This window comes from Epinephelus moara, chromosome 11, assembly GCF_006386435.1.
Source record: "Epinephelus moara isolate mb chromosome 11, YSFRI_EMoa_1.0, whole genome shotgun sequence".
Taxonomy (NCBI): Eukaryota; Metazoa; Chordata; class Actinopteri; order Perciformes; family Serranidae; genus Epinephelus; species Epinephelus moara.
In genome coordinates this window covers 19525785-19550313 of record NC_065516.1, presented here as the reverse complement: position 1 = coordinate 19550313, position 24529 = coordinate 19525785, and the positions used below count along the sequence as shown (strand labels likewise).

Below are 24529 nucleotides of genomic sequence, written 5' to 3'. Positions count from 1 at the left end.
TGCTGTATTAATTTCTGTGATTTGGACAAATCCATCAGCTCATGCTCAAAGACTGTACAAAACCTTTGCATAATAAAAAAGTACTCACACCTGTTGTTTATTTGTTTGATTGTTAAAGGATGTGAGAGCTTTTTAAAATCAGTGTAATTATATAGCCAATATTTATTTTATTTGAATGTGGTGATGTTAATTTTTCTGTGTTTTATTGTATTATGTTAAATGATATCATAATATAGTCCAAATGTTTTTAAAACATGGTATATAGCATGTTTTGTATATAGGCTATGGTAGCTATTTAGTTGCAATTAAGTTTAATATTTAATGTAATTCAGGTGCCTGTGTCTTTAATATCAAGTACATTTGCAACAAACACATTTTATAGACATTTCATTGAATAAAAATGTTTAATGGAGCTTTTATTTCATTTTTGAGTAGCCTCGTGTGTTGACTTATATGCTAGCTTTCAACAGATAGGGAAATATATCCTCTATTTTTTTTTTAAATTAAGAATCCAACTTTGCTCAGTGTTGGTTGAGATTTAAAGGCAGTTTTAAGACCACAACACAGCAGCAGCCCTTTAATGTTAATTATTAGTTTTAACCACTAGGTGGCGCCAGATGGTCCATCATTACTGGGAAGTTTTAAAGGAGCCCTTTGGCACAGGGACAAATCACAAAACCACCTCCTCATGCTGAAACAGTCTAGATCTGCAGAGCCCTGCTGTAGAGAGCAAGGTCACCGAATTAAATCAGTGCAGCCTTTTTCCCTTTACCTATCAGTGCAGGTGGACAGCCACTGTGGACATTTGGACTTGTAGTTCAATGCCAAGGCTGAACTGTCACAGGGCAAAGTGGGGAACTGGCTCAAGGCTGCAAGGGCGACTATGCAGATTTGTTTAGTGCGTGTATGGTAATATACTGAATATTTATAGGCTGTTTTAGATGTATTTTAGATGTTTTTTAAGGCTTTATTACAAACAGTGGAGCAATAATAGAAAATGAGGAAGATGCAACAGGTCCCCTGGATGGCAGTAGCTTTTGCATAACTAGGCTACTAAATATTGTATGAGGGCCTGATGTCAGATATAGTTTTAATATCTTCATTATTTCAGTTTATATTGTGCTCACATGTTGCATATTCCCATTTGTGTTCAATCATGTAATCAGATTACTGGCTATTTAATCATAATATAAATCTGCCATATGTTATCTGTTGTGTGCACAATTGGGAGTGGGGGGAATAGGGTGTCAAAAGGGTACCAACAATGAAATCCAAACTGCTGATAAAGCTTCACTCTCCACTGAAAGGTTTTGTCTTCCTGGATGATGCAACAGAAAGCCCTGGTTTCAGACAACACAACTTACCAGTCGAACTGTAAAGAAACAAGCACCTCCCCCTGTCTTCATTCAGCCTGGAGGAACCCTGAAGGAAAGTTTGGAAACAGTTGAGTCCACAGCTGGCTGCAGGAGGAGCGCGCTGCGGGGAGATTTTACTATACGTGTCAAGATGGAAGAAATACTGGCGCCTTTAAGGGAGGCTGTGAGGGAACAGGTGAGATATTCTGCCCGTTTACACACCTGCAAAACACCCCAACCAGGATAATGTCCAATTACTAACATGCTGCGACTGCTGACAACTAATCTGACAAGTGTTGATTGGAGAGTCGGTTATATGCTTCTGGATTTTTAAGTGTTTGGCTCATGAAATGATGATTTTATGGATTTTATGTGCAGAAAAAAGAGACGATTTTATTTTAAGCACCTAAGCAGCATGAACAGACTGCACATAGTTCCACTGTCTCTGTCAATATCAGATGGAAAACAGATTTAAAACAATTTCAATCTGAAATTTGCATGTTGTTTGGCTGCATTGTTGCAACAGGTTTCACACTGAATGTTCCTCAGTGAGTAGAAATCATACGGAGCCTCATGGCATGAAAACTAAAGTGAAACTTTAAATAGCTGACTGCTGCTGCTCCAGATGTGTGGGGGCTTTGTAACAGATATATAATAGATCATAAAGAGATTTTAAAGAAACAAATACAGGCCATGTGAATGAACTGAAAGATTAGATTTTTATAAACTATAAAATAGAAAACAGTTGCAAGATAAATGTGATGTTTCGTGTGACAGTTTTGGTAAGAGCTTTGATATTTTCCGCAGGGTGACTTGGTGCATCAGCTGAAGGAAAAAGGCGCCTCAGAACAGGAGCTGAGCAAAGCTGTCGCAGAGCTGAAAGCCAGGAAGAAGATTCTTGAAGCAAAGGTCAGAGTCTCACAACTGCTGGTTAATCTTTCAACTTTCTATTTCAGTGATAGAATATTTACTGTATTTTAATGTATTCACTCCTAGGAGTTAGCTCTGCAGCCCAAAGATGACACAGTGGACAGAGTGAAGATGGAGGACACCTTAAAGAGGAGATTCTTCTACGATCAGGCCTTTGCCATATATGGAGGTAAAATATGAGACTGATTGTTAAAACTGAAAGGAAAACCAAAACTAGGTGTGTGTTTCATGTGTTTGTTTGTGTGTCTTAGGTGTGAGCGGCCTGTACGACTTCGGCCCCGTGGGCTGTGCCCTGAAGAACAACATCCTGCAGGTGTGGAGGCAGCACTTCATCCAGGAGGAGCAGATCCTGGAGATCGACTGCACCATGCTGACCCCTGAGCCTGTCCTCAAGTGGGTGCCAACAAACTCCGAAACATGTACAAAGCAGAAGTTTAACAGTTTATCTTGGCTGAGAAAGTGCAAAGTTTGCGTTTGATTTGTCCTTAAACCGTGGCTCTTTGCAGGACGTCCGGACATGTGGATAAATTTGCTGACTACATGGTGAAAGATGCCAAGACAGGAGAATGCTACCGCGCTGATCACCTCCTTAAAGGTGACTTTGTTCGACCACCACTGCATCATTCTTAGGATTCAAAAGAGCCCCACCTAGTCCAGTCCTCCCTGAGCTTTCCAGTTTTTCCTTGCATAACGAGGTGTCAGATTTCATCCTTAAAGAGAGGGATGACCTGCAGGCCAAACATTGTCTCTTTATACATCTGAAACTTCCATGTCACGAACTAGAATAACTATATGGTCAAAATATATAGTAATAACCAACCTGCTGCAAGATCCTCATGATTCTTTTGAGTTCTTTGCAGATTAAGTTTTACCATACTGTTTTAGATCCTCCACAGGAACAGGCTGTGACCTGCCTTACTGGGTTAAATATCCTCAGGGCAGTTGCAGGCAGAGGGGAGCAGGAGTTCAAATGTCCTCAGCGACTGGTTTTTCAGGTGCTCCTCAATCTGGGGTCTGTCTGTTCATCTGTGAGCACACTGAGCATGATTTACTTATAGTGACTGTATTCAGGCATCATGTAGAGACAGGCTGAGAGAACCAGCTGAAAGTGCTGATGTGGAGCCTTAACACAGTTTCTCATTTATGTCTGCACCATAAAGACATGTTTAAAATGTTAAAGGCATACATACAGTAGACTCTCAATTAAAATGGCACAAAAACAAATTTGGATAAAATCACTTTTTATGTAAACAGACTGTATTATAGTTTTATTTCTTACATTTTTTTGGCTGTAATTGCGCATATTAAAGGTCCAGTGTGTGGGATTTAGGGCCGTCTATTGGCAGAAATAGAATATAATATTAATTACTATTTTTCCATTAGTTAATTTTCATCTGAAACTAAGACTCGTGTTTTTGTTACCTTAGAATGAGTCGTTTGTATCTACATACGGAGCAGGTCCTCTTCCACAGAGTCAGCCATGTTGTTTCTAAGGTAGCCCAGAACAGACAAATAAAATACCAACTCCAGATAGGGCCATTTGCTTTTTCATGTCGGCCACCGTAGTTAATAATATCAATAATAATACATTTTATTTGTATGCGCCTTTCAGGACACTCAAGGTCACCGTACAGGCAAAGATAAAGAAAATAACAGCAGATTGAAAAAGTCAACGAGATAAGGAATAAAGTAACATAAAATAAATAACTAAATAATGAAAAAATAATAACATAACAACAATAAATATTCAGCAAACAACAAATAAATATTCAGAGGTCGATCTGGAGAATACAAACTGATATAAACTGATTTTAGGAGCCAGCGTTCACTTCCTGGAAGCTGGTGTTCTGCAGCCATCATGTTCTCCTTCACACTTGGCACACAGGAAAGGTTTTAGTTACGCAACCTCACCAGTAGATGTCACTAAATCTCATACACTGGACCTTTAAAGGCAAAACAGTATTTACAACCTTAAACTGCTCTTTGGCAGTAGTTTGAGTGATTAATTTTTTGAAAAATATTAAAGGTGCCTTGTCATTTTGTCATATTTAAGGTTTTTGGCACCTTTATACTTTGTTAAATTGACAAAATGACAATCAAGACTTAAAGCTGTGTAGCTGAGGACAGTTTAAAACATGATAAAGACAAAAAAGTTTCTGCAAGCAGGGAGCTTCCTGTCCATTTCAGCCTTGTGTCAAAAAATAATATCAAAGAACAAAACCAAGCTACTGGCCAGCAAACTAATATAATAGACTTGAGTGATTAAAAATGTGTATTAACTTCTGTTATAGTCTGTGTTTGACTGAATAACTTCCAGCTGCTAAATGAGGTGTTGTATTTCCTCACAGCTCACTTAAAAAAACTGATGTCTGATGAGAAATGTTCAGCAGAGAAGGTGACCGAGATGGAGGACGTAATCACTCAGGTGGGTGCTTGGCAAACACATACTGTACACAAACACACACACACACACACACACACACACCCACACACACACAGTCTGAAGTTATACTGACATCTGCTGGTTGAGAAAATAACCCTCTCTGTTCCAGATGGACAACTACACTCAGCAGGAGCTGGCCGACCTCTTTGTGAAGTACAACGTCAAGTCTCCCTCCACAGGAAATGACCTCACACCTCCCGTCTCCTTCAATCTGATGTTTCAGACGTCCATCGGACCAGGGGGGAACATGCCCGGGTACTGATCAGTAAATCACATCATCTGTCTCAAGTGATAAAAACATTTGCTCCTTGTATTAAAGTCATGTTGAATAACTTGCAGCTACCTGAGGCCTGAAACAGCTCAGGGAATGTTCCTCAACTTCAAACGCTTACTGGAGTTCAACCAGGGGAAACTGCCCTTTGGTGCCGCTCAGATCGGAAACTCCTTCAGGAACGAGATCTCACCTCGCTCTGGACTCATTCGTGTCAGGTAGTCAGAAACTCCTACATCACCCAACTGCATATTATAACAACTATACAGTGAGATGTTAACTTCTCTTGCTTGCAGAGAGTTCACCATGGCGGAGATTGAGCACTTTGTGGACCCAAATGAGAAGATTCACCCTAAATTCTCCAGTGTGGCCGACCTGGAGATCCTGTTGTTCTCCTCCAAGGCTCAGACGAGTGGCCAGTCTGCACAGATCATGAGGCTGGGCGACGCTGTGGAGCAGGTGGGAATCTTTAAACTATTATTATACAGTGTGTGTTTATTCTTAGTGCTGAAATCATGCCTGCTCTCATGTGGCCATAGTTACTGATGGTCACTAACAAATGTTATAACCCCCATTACACATCATAAACCAGTAAATATAAGCTCAAATAGCAACAAGTAGAGGATTTGATTTTAAATGTTACTTCATAAGTTTCCCATACATTTAATATTGTCACAGTGTGTGCCACAGAAATGTTTTTTCTGCAAAATTGTGCAGGATCCATTGCTGTAATCTAATCATATCGTTGACGGACTATGATCATGAAAATTTTTTTGTGTCTGCTGCAGGGAGTGATCAACAACTCAGTGTTGGGTTACTTCATCGGAAGAATCTATCTCTATCTAATCAAAGCAGGATTGTCCAAAGATAAAGTGCGCTTCCGTCAGCACATGGAGAACGAGATGGCTCACTACGCCTGCGACTGCTGGGACGCCGAGTCCAAAACCTCCTATGTAAATATTTTCTCCTTTATTCACATGTATAGACGTTAAGAGGTTTGTGAGCGTAAGTCAAGACAAGTTTTTGTTTTCCTCTCTCAGGGCTGGATTGAGATCGTGGGGTGTGCTGACCGCTCCTGCTATGACCTGTCGTGTCACTCCAGAGCCACCAAGGTTCCTCTAGTGGCTGAGAAGCCCCTGAAAGAACCCATATCCTTCTGTTCGTCCAGTCTAACAACCTCACTGTAATCTGTATTATGGATTTAACATTCAAACTGGAGCAGGTACCTCATCATAATAATATTTAGCAAATTAAATATATAGATATAGATAAATATAGATATATAATCCCAATCAATAGAAAGAAACTGCTACTTATTTTAAAGGTAATTCAAAAGACACATAGCAAACACCTACAAACCATCAAGCTGAAGGTGTTTGGAGACAAATAGGATAAAGTCCTTGTCCATGCCCTTTATATTTAAAGATGAAGGTACTACCTCAAGTATACTGAACCATAGCTTGGTGTCTCCTTGTGGAGATAAGGGGCATTTTTGACTATGCAGTTTGCTTCAAAGTTTATATTTTAGCATGCTACAAGCACTCTTGTGGGCCATGTTACATATTTTACTCCAGTGTCTTTTCTGATATTACCAGCAGGGGTCAGCAAAGTAATGTAGTCAGCAATGTTGATACCTGGATCTTTAAAGTGCCCCATCACTTAAAAATTTGCTTTGCTTATTGAAATGACATTTGGATGTTTGAGCTTCACTGTTCAGAAGGTTATATATGTGCAGATATGACACTAAAAGGCTATTTTCACAGTCCTCTGCTGAAAAGAAAAAAGTTTAACTTTTGAAATTAAAATGATTTATTCTGTATTTTTATGTCTTATTAAATAATTCTAGAGGGGAATCTTTAAATAATACATGTTCTTAACAACATTTCTGCTTGTGCTTTTCAAATAGGTGTTGAAAAATATGCAGTTAACACCCACAGGAAGAAGAAAGCTTGCAGCTACTGCTGCATGAGTACGAGCTCCTTTTGCGCGCTGATAGGGTTTACAGGTGTAGTTCAGAAGAAAGAAAATAGTCCCTAAATGAAATTGGTCACAACAAGGTCTGTGGATTATCTTGAGTTAGCAGGTCATGATTTCTGGTAAGAGACATTGCTGTTGAGTTTTTCAGAAGTATTTCTTTGGCCACTTTGAGCACCACAAGCCGAGTGCCATCTAGTTCTAGTACATTAGAGAGAAGGATTTTGGTTGAACTGTACCTTTAAGTTTACTTACAATCTTTACCTGGAGTTTCTATCTGCCTTATTAAGGTAATTGACCCCGATTTGTTTCTTTATTTGCAAACCGGATTCCTGTTTTGCTCCTTAACTTCATCACACAAAGTAGTAAATGTCGTCCAGTTCGAGCCCAATAAGGGCGCCATAGGAACAGCCTACAAGAAAGATGCCAAGTCTGTTCTGGAGTACCTGGCTGCCTGTGACGAATGCTACATCACTGATCAGGAGAAGATTCTCAATGAGAAAGGGTAATTTCTGACTGCAGAAAAAAACTGTTTGGTTTATTCATGAATGTGTGCATATTCATTCAAAGTTAATTTGGTGATGTTTATATTTGTAGGGAGTTCAACGTTGAGACAAACAACAAGACATTCAAACTGACTAAAGACATGGTCAGTGTGAAGAGGTTCCAGAAAACTCTGCACGGTAAGAAGTGACACCGAACCTGCCTTCAGAGCAGAACAGTGAGTTTGTTCATGTGGGAAAACAACCGTCTCTATTTTCCCACAGTGGAGGAGATTGTTCCCAATGTAATCGAGCCGTCCTTTGGCATCGGCAGAATCATGTACTCCATCTTCGAGCACTCGTTCCGAATCCGGCAGGGGGATGAACAGAGGACGGTAAGAATGCTTCAAAACAAGGAATGAGATCTGAGTCAGAAACATGTGATTGTTTCATTAAAGTGACTTTCTTTCTACAGTATTTCAGCTTCCCTGCCACTGTGGCTCCATACAAATGCTCCATCCTTCCTCTGAGCCAAAACCAGGAGTTTATGCCATTTGTCCAGCAGTTATGTACGTGTGATGCTAACTTTAGGATTTCAATACAGTATTATGAAGTTCAAAGAAACAGTTTGGCATTTTGGGAAATACTCTCTTTTTGCTTTCATATCAGGGGTTAGATGAGAAAATCTACAGCATTCTGGTGGAAATATGAAGCTGGAGCCTGTTAGCTTAGCTTAGCATAAAGACTGGAAACAGCTAGCCTGGCTATGTCTGTAACAAAATCTGCCTGCCAGCACCTCTGAAGAGCACTAATGAACTCGTCGTGCATGGTGAGGTTGTGTGCCAGACTATTCCTCCTGACTAGGTGCAATAACTTTTTCAAGGATCCAGTTTTTATGCTAAGCTAAGCCAAGCTAACTGACTGCAGCCTATAGCTTTATATTATATAACAAATATTTAATAAGAGTGGTGTCAATCTTCTCATCTAACTCAAACAAGGGTATTTCCCAGAAGTGTTTCTATATATCCTTATGAAACTTGAGAATTCAAACTGCAGCCCAGTCGCCAGAATACAGTGTTGGCATGATGGGTTTCTTTATGCAAATCAGGAATATGTTACATATGTATCATATTAACATACCTACAGTGACATGGTGTATGAGCTGACTTGTCATTTGCAAGTGGACGGGATATTGGATGGCGTGGCACTTAGGCGAGATTGCTGCCAAGGTGCAGACCTCTGTTTGAGACTAAAAACAACAAAACATGTAGTTTTTTAGTGGGTCATTGCTGCATTTTCTGCAACTTTTTAGTTACTAAATGTGGGTGTTTTTAGCAAAATGTCACTGTTTTTCCACCAGTGATGATGCCACGAAAAGTGGTTGTTTTTTACCGAGACATTGCTGCGTTTCCTGCCGATTAGTTCTACGAAAAGCAGTTGTTTTTTTACAGAGACATCACTGTATTCCCTGCCAGGACAGTGCCACAAAAAGCGATTGTTTTTAACCGAGACATTGCTGTAGTTCCAGCCAGGATAGTGCCACGGAAAGCGATTTTTTTTTTACCAAGACATTGCTGTGTTTTCAGCCAGGATAGTGCCACAAAAAGCTATTGTTTTTTACCCCAAACCCCTAACCATAACCAAGTGGTTTTTATTCCTAAACATAACCAAGTGGTTTTTATTCCTAAACATAACCACGTTAACCACAGCGTTGTTGAAACGTAAAGTTTTGACATATCCACTACATAATAACGTACAATGTAACATAACCATGGTTTGCGAAACATACAATGCCAACATTTTTTCTGGTGACTTGGTTACAAACTGATGACTAATCTCTGTCTCCTTCTTTCTCCTTTAAGCTGAGGCGATGACTAAAAACGGTGTGTCCCACAAAGTGGACGACTCATCAGGATCCATCGGCAGGCGTTACGCCCGGTCCGATGAGATCGGAGTGGCGTTGGGAATCACCATCGACTTCGACACGGTGAACAAGACGCCTCACACAGCCACGCTGAGAGACCGCGACTCAATGAGGCAGATCAGGGCCGAGGTAGAACAATCCCACAACTGCAGCTTTAATTAAAAAGTAAAGGCCGTGTACGGTCACATATTTGCTGATTTTTTCTTCTAATAAATAAAATCATATTGCAGGTCTCCGAGTTGCCAGGGATTGTTCGAGATCTGGCTAACGGCACCTTGACGTGGGCTGAGGTGGAGACAAAGTACCCCATCTTTGAAGGACAAGAGACCAGCAAGAAGGAGTAGCTGAACTAGGACTCGTCTAGCTACTGTACGCACAGGGACCACATTGTGAATAAAGATTCGACATTTCCCCAAGTCATTCTATGATACAGGAAGCTTATTAGCCTTATGAATTGTATATGTATACATACAGGAAAAAGCTATTTCTCTTGGATCCATAGCACTGATACTGTGAAAGCAATAAACAGAGATACAGCCAGCTACAGACTTGAGTTTAATACGTTTTTTTTTAACTTTTATAATAAACATTTACTGCATCGTTCTTTTCCTTTTTTGGGTTTGCTTTGTGTTTTCAGCTGCTGCATGTCACTGCTTTGTATTTTGTGTTGCTGTCACTAGACGGCACTGCGTGTTGTTTCACAGGTCATTGTAGAATGTGAGAGGCATGGATGTTTGGCTACGGCTCAAAATTGCAGCAGGCTTAGATGCTCCAAAAACAGATCTGGCAACCAGGAATATAGCAGCAAGAAGAAAGTGACATTTGAAAATGTAAAATGATTTAACATTCCTGACTGAACCCAATGCAAACACAGAAAAATGTAAGAAACACATACATAAAGGAATTTATGCTCCTTTGGTTGTAATGATGCAATTTGATGCTACATGTGATTTAACTTAATGATGACACATTATTCTGCACATGTACAAAGTAGCTGCATCAGTTAGGAAGTACTGAAGGTGTTTGGGGAAGTTAAAACATGCCATGATCAAATGTTGGGTGTCTTTTCAGCCCTCCTGTCCCGCCCCCTCTGTGCCAGTGGTCAAAGTATAAATACATCATGTCACCTTTAACCGGTGGCAGCTCCCTCTCAGGGAGTCAGAGGGACCCGCAGCCCACCCTGAGCAGATGTTAAAGTTTACATTTTATCACTTTTCTTTTTTTGGTAATATGACATTTTAATCTGCGTTTCACCCTCTTGTGAACGAATCAAAAAGGTGCGCTTTTACAGCAACTTTGTGCGGACACGCAACTGCTGCGTTCAAGGTCAGTATCACAACAGGTGCTGCGGAGGACGAACTGGGGTGCGTGACCGTGTGGCATTTCAACAGCAGGCATTGTGAGGAGGAGAAGGCACATACTTAAATAGAGATAACATCTTTTGCTTGTTAATCATCTGTAACCCTGAAAGATAAGTTTGTTGCCAGCATGTAAAGCAATACAACATTGTTTTAATGCACGAGAACTAGTGAATAACTTCATTGAGGAGAAATAGTTTGGATAAAAATAGCAGGCAGCTGCACTTTGTTGGTGAAATCTAATCAGTGGAAACTTGCCCTCCACTGTTCCTTGTACCTGATAATCACAAGTGAGTCCAGTGGTTAAAATTCAAATGATGGTGGCTTTTAGGACTTTAAAAAGATCATTTCACAGAGATAAGACAACCACGTGATACTGCATTAACCTACATGGATCTGATAGCTATTGAATGTAAAAGTGAAAACAGCTTCTTATGTCACAGCCTGCAGATATGTTGTAAAGGCTAAATTACTCTGCACCTTGGACACAGAACAATCTTCAAACGGATCTAAAATTAGAAACACGTATATCCATTGATGATTTTAAGGCCATCATAAAGAATGTGGTGACAGAGACGTGCTTGTTTTTCTTGCAAGGCCACTGTGTTTGAATAGGTGTTGTTTTATTGTGTATTTTTGTATTATATGTTGTATTTGTTGCATTATAATGTGTTTGATTGGCTGCTACCTTGGCCAGGTCTCTCTTGTAAAAAAAGGTTTTCAATCTCGATGGTTAAATAAAGGTTGAATAAAAATAAATAAATTTGCAAGTTAGATTTATAGTTGGTAGCCTACATAGCATGAAGACGGAGCAGAAGTGTATAAATCTTTTACTCAAGTGCAGTATTGTATTGAATCTGATTACCTAACTTGACTATTTCCATTAAATGCAACCTTATTTTTCAACTCCACTACATATTATAGTAGAAATACCATAGTTTTTACTCTTCTACATTGATGTGACAGATTTAGTTACTTTGCATTTTACATAGAAACCCTAGAATGAGCTTGTAAAATGTGATGCATCGTTGAAGATGAAGCTAAAAGTAGTTAAGTATGAGCTTCAAAATGCAACTCTCTGTAAGGAGCCAAAAGAGTACTTTTGATTCTGATACTTAAGTTACATTTTGGCAGTGATAAATTGTTTGGTAACAAAACTCCTAAAATGGTTCCCCCAACAGTGTTAAATTATTGATGTATTAATTCCTTGCTGTACAAGGCACTGGTAGAAAGTTAAGTTAATTTACTCAAGTATTGTAGCCTGCATTAGGCACCCCAAGACATTTGTGCCCCAGACATCTTTTACCAGTTTCCGAGAGAGCTGCTCATAGGATTGTTAGTAAGGCAAATCAAAACCCCTGTTTGACTGCAAAAGACCTGCAGGAAGATTTATCAGACTCTGAAGTGGTGGTGCACTGTTCTACTGTGCAGTGACACCTGTACAAATATGATCTTCATGGAAGAGTCATCACAAGAAAACCTTTTCTGTGCCCTCACCACATAATTCAGCCTCAAAAGTTTGCAAAGGAACATCGAAACAACCCAGATGCTTTTTAGAAACGAGGGATGGATTCAGTTAAATTCCAGCAAATTCTGAAAGCAAACATCCCACAATCTTTAAACAAGCTGAAGACGAAGAGAGGATGGCTTCTACAGGAGGACAATGATTCTAAACACAAAAAAAAATCCACAATGGACTACCTCAAGAGGAGCCAGCTGGAGGTTTTGCTGAGGCCCTCACAGTCTCCTGATCTAAACATCATTAAAAATTGATGTATAGACCTCTGAAGAGCAGTGTATGTAGAGACGGCCCAAGAATCTCACAGAGCTATAAGCCTTTTGCGGGAAGAATAGGTGAAAATCACCCAAACAATAACTGAAAGACTCTAAGCTGGATACAAAAAGCATTTAGAAGCTGCGATTCGTGCCAAAGGGGGTGCTACTAAATACTGCATGCAGAGTGCCCAAACTTTTGCTTCAGGCCCTTTTGATTTTTTGTTATTTTGAAACTGTAAAAGATTGAAATTAAAAAGTAAACGTGCTTTAAATATTGAAGAAATGTATCATCTTTAACTTCAGGCCTTTTGGAGATCTGTTCATCTTCTACTTAACAATTCACAGTAAATGAAATTTTGACCAGGGGTGCCCAAACTTTTGCCACTGTACAAGTAGAATTTGGAGATACTTACACTACAGTAATAATTCTAAATCTCCCTTGTGAAGTATCATGAGGTAAAAGTATAAAACATCGCAGAAAGGAAATACTCAAGTAAAGTTCCTCTTTGATAGGACTTGCAGTACCACAAGAAGTAAAAGTATACTTTCTACCTTAAAATACTGTTTCAGGGCAAATACTTCACGTGACAGTGACCTAAATCAAGAATGATTGACAAGCTGAGAAGTTTATTTTTAGTCACAGTTGGCACTGATGCCTCTCATACAAACACTGAAGTAGCATTGTTGCACTTTACGTTGACCTCACAAAAGTATGATAAGCATGAGGAAGGTGATGACGATGATCAGTGTCTTAACTGCTGTAATGCCATGTGGTGTCATTTGGGAAGTACAACCTGTTTTAGTTTTACAGAGAAAGAGTTGACTGGTCTGTTGTCGTTGTGTTCAGGAGCCTCCTTCCTGTCTGCATCACCATGGGGATCAAAGCTGCACTTCCCAAATATGAGATCTATTTCTACAACACGATGCTTTGTCTGGCCATGTTCTGGGCTGCCAGCTGGATCTTTGACGTGTCCAGTTGTGAGTATGAGAGATTATTGTTTTTAAAACTACTTTACTGTCAATAAAACAAACAACAATGAACTGCAGTCCTTACAAGTAGTTTTTTGTATCCGAAACCTTATCTAGCCCAGTCCCCTGGGCTATAGAGCACCAGTGTTGTCCAGAAACTATTAAATACACATCAGAGAGCTGCACTGTTGCACTGGATGGCACTTTTTTTCATAACAATGAGCATGGAGCACTGTATTTAATGAGTAGATCCCACATACACTGTGCTGTAAATACTCCCTAGAGTCCAGTCACTAGAGCACCAAACGTGTCTTAATCCGCAGTTTAAAATAGTCCCCAACAAGACCACCATTTATTCATGTTTGAGTTACGTTTTTTTAAAAAGCAGCAATGCCTAGTTGTTGAAGGACATTACCAGGCCTCTTTAGAAAATTAAACTATATGTTTATTTGTTTTAAAAATCTTCAATAGGAACAAATTGACTTTCAGCCCATGCAGAGCCCAGCACACCCACACAGATGTGGGTGGATATTCCCAGTCATCCAGGTCATGGTAATCCTAAATGCCGTATTGTAGGAGACTGGATTTGCTTAGGTTTCTTGAAGACGTTTCGCCTCTTATCCAAGAGGCTTCAGTTCTAACTGTGTGGTGGGGAGTCACAGGCTTTAAACCCTGTGTGGGTGTGAATGCTGTGAACCTCAGCGACTCTGTAAGGGTTCACACCCATATAGGGTTAAAAGCTTGTGACTCCCCACCACACAGTTAGAACTGAGGAAGCCTCTTGGATGAGAGGTGAAACGTCTTCAAGAAACTCAGTCAAGTCCAGCTGCGATAGAGCACTTAGTACCCACACAGTAGTCCTCAATGACTCTGGATGATTAGACCTGTGCTCAAGGTGAAGTTAGGCAGATCTATGTCACCAAACTGCATGAGCTAATAAATATGGAGTTTATGTATTAATAAAGATGAGAAACCTGTATGTTGTTCCTCCCAAACAGTTGCAACAAAAGAAGCGTGGGGGAGATGTCAATCAAGCAAAGTAGAGCGAAGATCAGATCCATTTGAATTGTTCATCGTTACAGCAGCAAAGGGAAAGTGCAAAAAAAAAGAAGCATCAGTAAAAAAAACACAGCAATATAATGAGCAGAAAACAGAAAGTAATATAATGAGTCAACAGTAGAAAAAGCAAAATATAATAAATAGTCTGAATGGGTGAATTCACATTATTGCAGGTATGAAATATAAATACTGCACAGTTTAGTGAATACTGATCTGACTGGATGTTCACCGGTACAGGAGGAGAGTGTTTTGTATATGTGGAAGTCCACCACCAGCTCTTTGCATTTCCATGCTTTGATGTGGAGGTGGCTCCACTGCCTCCAACCCACAAAGCCCTGGGTAGGGTTCTCTATGTTCCCTGTCATCCCCATCTGTGATAAGGCCAATGATTGCAGAGTCATTAGAGAACCTTTGCAGGTGTCAGTTGTGCATGAAATCTGTAGAGCCAGAACAGTTCCCTACAAGGCCCCAACTCACAGTCCTATATTCTCACACACTGTGGTCGGTTGATGAAATAGTCTAGGATCCATGCTGTATGGTGGTGGTCCACCCCCGTGCACTCTAATTTGTCACTCAGAAGTGTGGGCTTTATGGCATTAAAGACACTGGAGAAATCAAAAAACATGATTCTCACAGTGCTCCTAGCCTTTTCCAGGTGAGAAAGATCTGTGTAGGAGGTAGATGACAGCACTGTCCACTCCATTGCCAGGTTTGTAGGCAAACTGTAATGGATCCTTTGGTGAGATCACAAAGTTGTGGAGATGAACAAAGACCAGCCTCTCCAGGGTCGTCATCAGGTGCGATGTCAGTGCCAACGGTGTGTAGCTGTTGAGGTGCTTGGGGTGCTGTCATGGGTATGAAGCAGGACTTTTTCCACAGCTGTAGCACTCTCCCCAGCACCAGGCTCAGGTTAAAAATGTGCTCAACTGTCCCATAAAGATGGTGAAGAACATTTTTAGGATGAACCACTTTAATCAAAGAAAACTTTAGTTTCATTCGCAGTATTATATTTGGCAGCACTCTCCCCAGCACCAGGCTCAGGTTAAAAATGTGCTCAACTGTCCCATAAAGATGGTGAAGCACATTTTTAGGATGAACCACTTTAATCAAAGAAAACTTTAGTTTCATTTGCAGTATTATATTTGGCAGTATGGCTCTGTTCAGGGGGCCTCTCTGCCTTTCCTTGGGCCTACGCAGAAAGCCTCTTCCACGCGCCTACATGGAAAGCATAAGGTGGAAAGAGCACACTTCTCCGCCCCTCTGTGTGCCTATGTGAAAAGCGCAAGGAGCAGAGAGCAAATGTGCAAATTAGGAAAGAGAGAACAAACCTCCCTGCCCTTCCATGCGCCTACATGGAAAGCCTAAGGCAGGGAGAGCAGCAGCAAAGACCCCCCAGGAACAGAGCAGAGCAACAGCAAAAACAAACAGAAATGACATTGATAAGTCAGACACAGCATGAAAAGGAGGAGCTGGGGTAGAGGCAGGTTGCAAAGCAGCTTGCAGAGGAAGTCCCATTTATCCAGTTATCCAGTATTTCCCAAACACATTTTTTGCTAACAAAAGTTGAGCGCTTAAAACACATCTAATGGACGGACAAGTTGCGCCACTGTTTTATTTATTGAAAATGATCAACAGAAAATAAATTTGCAGCCATTTTGAGAAGTGATTACATTTAATATATTTACGGTCGACCATTTTATTTTGAGTGCACAAATTCTGAGAGCGAAATTTATGCTCTATATAGTGCTCTCAATATACACACACCCTTTTCACAGCAGACATTTTGACTTACTATAGTAGGAGAAGCACAGGTGTTACTAATGACATTAACAACATCTCAGTTTTATTTAAGTGTCCCGGTGAGTCATGACAGTGAGCTTGCATACACAATACCAGGATCCTGTGCTTTTCTTACTGTGACAAATGCCTTTTGTGTCAAAGGTCTATGGAACAAAAAGCATCCAATGTTTCACCATTTATAGATGTGAATATTACAGATAATGAAACACAAAGCTCAGAGCAAACTTAATGATTCACTTTTCCAAAAGTAGGAAGGTGCTTCAAAAGTCTATGAGTGAAATGTAATGATGTGCAAAATGCTGCTCAACTACAGTAACTTATGATTAGATACTTCTTCCACATTTACACACCCATACTCTTGTGCAAACACAAAAACATGAATGAACTTCTCAAAATGAGTCTGGACTGTGAAGCTGACGTTGAGGCGTGAGTTCGAGCTTTGTGTGGTGCAGTCTCATACAGACGACACAATGTGCAGTATACGTACAGTACAGGCGCAGTGTCACAGTGTGAGGGCGAAGAGTTGAAGCTATGCAGACCACGCAGAGAGGAGATCAGGTGTCAGTATTAATACCACAGAGCACAAGAAGAAAATAGATCCTGTGTTGCTCCTGCTTTTATTTCAAGTTTCACTGTCACTTGGAACAAAAGTTTCACATCTGCATTCAAGGACAAGGAAAATATTAATGTATGTGTGTTGCTGCTATAATTTGTTTCTTTAAAATTCATGATTTTGTTGTATTTTTTAATTTCACAATAGATTCTATCTTTTCCTATCTCCAGCCAGTGTGAACAGAAAGACGTTCAGATCCAGTGTGAAGCCAGGATGGTACTACTTTGGGAGGAAAATGGTGAGAAAGCTTTCATAGTTTATCAAGACATGTTGTCATTGATGTAAAAAATGTCTCTAAGTTTTATACTTTTTCTTTCTTGACCTGCAGGATGTGGCTGATTTTGAGTGGGTGATGTGGTTTTCCACCTTCAGAGAGCACATCCTGTTTGCTCTCTCTGGCCATGTGCTGTTCGCTAAGATCTGCTCCATGTTGGCTCCACAGGTGCTTCCACTGACCGACTAATTGATTAAGTGATTGAGCTGCTGCAGAAAGAAGAATGTAGTAAAGAATGGAAATGATTTGGGTTTAATGATCTGCACAGAACATTTAGCCACTGTAAAATGAAGTGGAAGAAACACTTAATCTCTCACTGTGTTGTGTTATTATGAATACTTGGTGACATTTGAAATCCCCTTTGTCACAATTTATTTTTACTACATTGCACAGTTGCTTTTTATATCATTAGCCAAACAGCAGATGATGACTGGGACCAGCTGGAAAGAAAAAGACAGAGTGAGATGGAGGGATGACAGTAGATGAAGAATGAAAAAGTCAACAACTAGAAGTGCAGCTCTATATTTAGCAGGATCACTAATGTCACTCTGATTTGGTGAACAACTCTGGACCTCATGCCGTGTGTCAGCAGAGTCAATCCTTTCCCTAAACAGATGTTCATCATTAGATTGTTTTCTTAACCAGCTTTTAAAAGACGGCCTTACTGCGTCAACCCTACGAGAGGCAACGTGGTGACCAGTGAAGGAAGAAGCATTCAGATCCTTTACTTAAGTAAAAGTACTACTACCACAGTATGAAAATACTCCACTAGATTAAAAGTACTGCATTCAAAACCTTACTTAAAGGAGCAGTGTGTAAAATTTAGAGGGATTTAGTGGCATCTAGTGGTGAGGATTGCAGATTGCAACCAACTGAAACTTCTCCTGCCAGGGTCTCCTCCTCTCCAAAACAAACAGACCAGGTGATTAAAACCAGTAAAAACCTGAATAAAGCAGTGTCATATTACAAATCAGAGTTTCTCCTACCCTGTTCGGCACGTCACAGTCAGCTGGCTTGCTTGGCACCTGCTAATGTTTGCTGACCTTATTTCTGATTCAAACATTCAGGACGTTTTTAAGCGGAAGCCAAAATGCCTGCAGGCATTAGGTGATCATTAGGCAAGCAAAGCTCTTGCATGAAAAACACAAAGAACTGCCCTGATGCAGGTAACCTAGGGGAAAGATGTTCTTTAGTATTACTATTCCCTACACCTAGGTTTCAAAATGCACAAAATCACCCTCAAATAGGACTGCAAAATAAAACAAGTCTCAAAACGGCCTAAAAACCAGAGTTTCTGGCTGATAGTATTTGCTAACATGAGGTCTGCATTCAATTGAGGAAGGATCAGGGTGCTCTGGATGTGCATTTTTCCACCTCTCCTAAGCCCAAAGAAAGGATGTCGTCACACCCTAATTGGCCCAGACAGGAAAAGCACCAGGCTCTTTTTTTATTTGGAGCATCCACTCCAGGGACTTTTGTTGTACGCTTCTTAGAATTTTCCGTCATACTCCTAGCTGCTGCTCTGTTGCTATAGTCTCTAATCCTTTCCATTTTTTGAGATCATTATTTCAACCTGTCAACATAGAATCAGAGGAAAACATCAGAATCACACACATACAGATGAGGCATTGAGAAAACAAAATGAAAAGCAGACCCACACTGAAAAAGACAAAAAAACAAATCTAAAAACACATCACTTCAGTGCACCTGCACCGGAAAGTCGCCACTGATGCCCAACACCAACCATCTCTACACTTACATGTAAAAGTCCCGCACTCTATCTTTAAGGAGTAGGAAACCTTTAGTGGAAGACTAAATCATTCAGTTTCTCTAAAAAAATGCACATTTGAAACCACCAGATTTGGATATGTGTGGTTTTCACTGGACAGTAAGGCAATGAAAAATATCAAATAAAGTACCTAAAGTTGTCGATAAATGCAGCAGAGAGAAAAAGTCCAGTATTTGCCTCTAAGGTATAGTAGAAATATAAAACTTCAGTATAAATTCAAAGCACCTGAGTGTTTCCATTTTCTGAAGTACAGTACTTTAGTAAATTTACTTAGTTACATTCCACCACTGGTAGTGACACTACATTTCTCCCCCACAGTACAGGTCCCTGGTGTACATGGTGTACGGGCTGCTGGCCGTGTGGACCAGTATGGGCTGGACCTACGTCACCCTCATCCTGTCCCACTGTATTCTGCTCTACAGCATCTCTTTAGTGAAAATCCGCTGGCTTTGCTTCGTCACCGGTCTCTGTACCCTCGCTACATTCAAGTGTGAACCCTTCGTGTCCTGGCAGGTAAACTGCTACCACTTTACAGAAGTTACAAAAGCTATGAATATTAGTGTGATTGTTCCCTGCGTTATTTCTCCTCCATACAGGCGGGTTTTGTGGAGGGAGACTTTGAGCTGCGTCACGTTCTCTTCTATGGAGGCTGTGGGTTTACGATCATGCGCTGTATGAGCTTTGCTCTGGAGAACTGCGAGAGGAAAGATGGACACTACAACATCCTGGAGCTGCTCAAGTACAACTTCTACCTCCCCTTTTTCTATTTCGGGCCCATTATGACCTTTGACAAGTTTTATGTTCAAGTAAGTTATATTTATTGTTATTCCAAACCTTCAAGCACCTCATGTATCATTAGACCAGGTTAATACAGTGCCATAAATAGTATTTTACTCACAGCGCAATGGTTCCCAACCTATATGATGTGTTGCCCCTTAAAAAACACAGAAATCTGTATTTGCATTTGTCCACTGGCCAACAAGACAGTAACACTTTTCCCACATTTATTTAAATATTTAGGCTTAAAGAGGTACAATCATCCCAAATGCAAGAGACAGCAGGCAACAGGAACTTGAATAAATCACTTTTGAGACAAGGTTTAAGCAGGAAAACAGCAAAATCAAAGATCAAGTAACAAAACCAAGGATCCAGCAAGGACTGAACCGAAAACCAGGACTTAAATACAAACTAATCTGAGGAGGGGATTAAGTGCAGGTTGAGAAAAAGGCGGAGAAGCGCAGATAGGAAAATGATTGGCTAGGTAAAACTTTGGAGCAGGTAAGGACTAATGAGGGTGATGGAGGACAGGTGTGCAGAGGGGCAAATGAGGGACACGCAGCACAGGAACACAGGAGGAGAAAGAACGCAGTAAACAGAAGCCCCAAAAACCCAGAAAACACAGTCCTCTTAAATAAAGTGAAGTGGAATGGATGGAAAACAAAGACAGACTATCTAATATAGGCAACTTAAACGACTCTACAGTCTGTCACAGATACAACTTAGTCCAGTCTTCCCAAAAAGTCTGAAAGCATCAGGACACAGAGCGCACTGTAACAATAATTAACAGAAACATTAAATGTTAAATGGACATCTGAAAACAAACAGCATTTTCTGTCACAGAGGATACCTTAGGCTTTTCTCATTTCTCAGTTTGTCCTTCCTCGATTCATTTCCTTCTATCTCGGCCCATCCTGAGATTCGAGCAGAGGGAGAGGAGTCTGGCAACAGGCTTCTAACAACATCTGTGCTTCAGAGCTGGCATTTTAAAGCAATGTCATTCAAATATGACAAGTGACACAGCTGCATCATCAACTGTGTGTCTCGCCTCTTTTATATGTCATGGGTGCCAATAAGACTTCCACAAAGGACACACCTGTGTGTCATTGCTCATAGCTTTTCTGGCAAGCCTCCTCTCTCCTTAAGGTGCATTTTAAGAATTGAAACTTCAAGACAAGAGCCCCTTCTGGAGCTATAGCACAGAACGTGGAGGTCTCTGGTTTTGTGACATGTGTCTGCTGCCCCCTGCAGGCCAACAAGTCAGACCTGACCAGGAAAGAGTGGGAGATGTGGAACATCAGCGTGCAGGGCCTGATTCACCTGGGAGCCATCATCGTCGTGGACATCCTCTTCCACTTCATGTACATCCTCTCCATCCCCACTGACCTGAAGCTGCTGAGGCATGCCTCTGACTGGGCTCTGGGTCTGTGCCACCTTCCTAAAATACCTACAATTCATGTTTTGACTTAATGCTATGACATGTTAACCAGAGAGGACTTATGACAGGTTTGGCACTGTTAGTTGTTCTTTATGTGTGACATTACATTGACTGTGTGTGACTGCATTGTTTTCAGTGGGCCTAGCTTACTTTAACCTGGTGTATGACTGGGTGAAAGCAGCTGTCATGTTTGGAGTCATCAACACAGTGTCCAGACTGGATCACCTGGACCCACCTAAGCCACCAAAATGCATCACTATGCTCTACGTGTTTGCTGAAACGTGAGTTGAGTTTACAGAGCTGGATCAGACATGGCTGATTGTGTATTATACCATATAAATCTGTTAAACTAAACTTGTTTTTTTCCTCCTTTCACAGACATTTTGACAGAGGGATCAACGATTGGCTGTGCAAGTAAGATCAATCAGTTACATTAAAGTCTTCTTCTTCTTCTTCTTCTTCTAACTATTATTATACCACTTTATTTATTTGGTTTTCAGTCCACAGTATCAGTAATATTGTAAAATATTCCAGTTTGCCAGAAGAGAGAANGACAGAGGGATCAACGATTGGCTGTGCAAGTAAGATCAATCAGTTACATTAAATTCTTCTTCTTCTTCTTCTTCCTCTTCTTCTTCCACTTTATTTATTTGGTTTTCAGTCCACAGTATCAGTAATATTGTAAAATATTCCAGTTTGTCAGAAGAGAGAAAACTAAAATAAAATAGGGATGCACAATAATATCGGCACGTCATTGGTATCGGCCAATATCGGCTTTAAAATTAACTATCAGAATCGGTCAACATGCTTTTTCTTGATTTGCACAATGAAAGAATGTCTCCGTCTGCTGGCGGGCCATGAAGATAAAAGTATGCATGTATAATATGATGTTAATTCCACTCCAGAAGAGACTTGTTGATCACTAAAATTAGGTAGGGAAAAAAGTGCATATATTGATATCAGTATCGGTTATCAGTCAAATAAGTTGTTACTTATCGGCATAAGGGTTATTGGCAAAAAAAAATGCTATTAAGAAAAGGATGACTTGTAATTTTCTGCAGCTAAACTCAGACAAGACATAAGTAATAATCTTTGGCCCTAATCACCTAGCAAGGAAATTACAACCCTTTATTGGTCCTCTGGCAAGTATAATAAAATCTACAGTGAGAAATTTAGGCATCACTTTTGATTCTCAGTTGAACTTTGAACCACATGTTGATAATCTCATTAAATCCTGCTACTTCCACCCAAGAAATATTATCAAAATCAAATCAGCTTTGTCTTTTCCTGACCTAGAAAAGCTTATTGGTGCTGCCATACTTACCCATAAACAGCAAATCTCCTCCTGTAAAGTTCAAGAACCTTTAAATCCAATGTTCAATGTTGGGGTAGGCTTCTGTCCAGGTTAGTATTAATCGCCTTGATAATGTCGGCTGTTTCTCAGAGGGTTATCTTCAGGTTGAATACCATAAAGAGCTGTGAGGGGGTTGGATTCAATAGGTTGTTCACATATTTTAGTAATAACACTGAATATAGAGCTCAAGAAACCCAAGAGCTTGACAAATTTGGAGGTTCTGTTGCTGTCTCATTACCCGCAGGTACGTGTACGATTACCTGGGTGGAAAACATGACAACGTGGTGGAGGAGCTGATCGCTACACTGTGCACTTTCGGCGTCACCATCCTCTGGCTGGGACCCTGCGAGGTGGTGCTGATCTGGGCTTTCTTCAACTGTTTCGGCCTCAACTTTGAGCTGTGGACCGCCAAGTTCTTCTCCATGGAGCCTTTTGCTTCTTTCGAGGTTCGTTAGCTGAGGTTGCCTTTACATTTTAGTTTGGACACAAAATGCTTTTTGTATATTAATAAAGTTTTATTTACAGACGGCGATGACGGAAGCAACGTCCCGCCGGATCAGAGCCATCTTCAATACCTTTAACTTCTGGAGCATTGTATTGTACAACGTCCTGGCCTTGAACAGTTTGGACTTTGCCAAGTTGGTCGCAAAGCGTCTGCTTCTCAAAGGTGATTTGTGATTTCATTTTGAGCAAGGTTACATTTTTTGACCAACTCTATTAACAATGGAGTTTTTCTTACCTCACCAGGCTTCCCTATAACCACCATCATCGTCATGTTTGTGACCTACTGTCTGATTCAAGTGATTAAGGAGAGGGAGAGGAGACAGGCCCTTATCGATGACCCTGATCCTCTTCCTCCTGCTCCCCCTCCAAACGCCGCCGCCCCCAGTCCGACCAGCGCTGTAGCTGCACCCGCTGCTACAACCGCTGCTACACCAACTGCAGATCCTAGCAAAGAAAAAGCAGAGTAGATATTTGATGTTCACTTCACTAACAGCGATGGATGTATAAAGCCAAGAGTATTAACATCAGTCTGGATTTTAAAACATAAATTGTGAATGGATGCTTGTTATCTGCTGATGTAGAAAACAAAATTAACTGTAAATAAGTTTACCATCATTTAACTGTCTGTATCTAAAAGGCAAAAATAGAGTACATCTGTAAACTGTCCTGTAGCCTGTATTCCAACACTGTAGGGACATCAAAAGTAAATGAACATATTTCTGAAACCTTTGTCACAACTGCAAAAAAATAAACTTTAAAGATTTGTTCAAATGTTTTCTGTCTCCTTTCTGATGGAGCTGTTTAAATATGAATAAGAGAAAGGGGCTCATTACAGTACATGAGTCAGTGTTTAGTCTTGTCATTAGGGCTGTGAAGTATTTCTGTAGCGTTACATCAGCAGTTGACAGCTTTGTTCCTGTTCGACACTGGAAACCTTTAAACACTGTCCAGTGAGACGGCTCTGGTAACACCTGTGGTGAATCACTACCTTAATAGTGTCATACAAAACACTTTGTAACAAAACAGTGTGACTACTGTATGTCTAAAACATCCTGTTAATAAACATGTATTGTAAAAATGCAGCTGTAAAACACTGAAATTAATATATATTGTTATTTTTTAAAAAGGCTTCATAATTTCCCAGAACAACATGGCTCTGTAGTTTCTAGCAAACATTCTAAACATATGTTAATTGTGTCTTTGTTTGGGACTACTTTAAGTTGCAGATTAATACACATTAGGTGTGCAGTATATAGAACCCATGAACCTCTGTATGTGGGGTTTCATACTTTATTCAATGGGATTTGTTCACAATACGAAAAAAGTGTAGCTTCTTCCTGAAGTATGCCGAGCAGGCAGCTGATGCCGAGCAATGGGTCTGGAAAGCAAAGGTTTGCCCAGATGAAGTGGGCTGCAGAGGCTTGGTAGGCAAGTCAACT

General features: G+C 40.4%; 2 protein-coding genes across 2 annotated transcripts; both read left to right on the top strand.

Annotated features, from left to right (window-relative positions):
- The first annotated feature begins 1392 nt into the window (after positions 1 to 1392).
- LOC126398047 (glycine--tRNA ligase) lies at positions 1393 to 9980 on the top strand. Its single transcript, XM_050057214.1, has 17 exons — positions 1393 to 1551; positions 2163 to 2264; positions 2352 to 2454; positions 2537 to 2678; positions 2792 to 2880; positions 4634 to 4710; positions 4838 to 4983; positions 5068 to 5217; positions 5296 to 5458; positions 5788 to 5952; positions 6040 to 6148; positions 7334 to 7478; positions 7571 to 7656; positions 7741 to 7850; positions 7931 to 8024; positions 9318 to 9508; positions 9610 to 9980. Exons 1-17 carry the CDS (start codon positions 1507 to 1509, stop codon positions 9721 to 9723), a joined length of 2031 nt encoding a protein of 676 aa, XP_049913171.1. The 5' UTR covers positions 1393 to 1506; the 3' UTR covers positions 9724 to 9980.
- Positions 9981 to 10517: 537 nt separating this feature from the next.
- On the top strand, positions 10518 to 24129 carry hhatlb (hedgehog acyltransferase like, b). Its single transcript, XM_050056764.1, has 12 exons — positions 10518 to 10705; positions 13361 to 13491; positions 17125 to 17192; positions 17283 to 17396; positions 19336 to 19530; positions 19614 to 19823; positions 21046 to 21217; positions 21369 to 21513; positions 21611 to 21646; positions 22831 to 23032; positions 23112 to 23253; positions 23334 to 24129. Exons 2-12 carry the CDS (start codon positions 13386 to 13388, stop codon positions 23555 to 23557), a joined length of 1614 nt encoding a protein of 537 aa, XP_049912721.1. The 5' UTR covers positions 10518 to 10705; positions 13361 to 13385; the 3' UTR covers positions 23558 to 24129.
- The last annotated feature ends 400 nt before the right edge of the window (positions 24130 to 24529 follow it).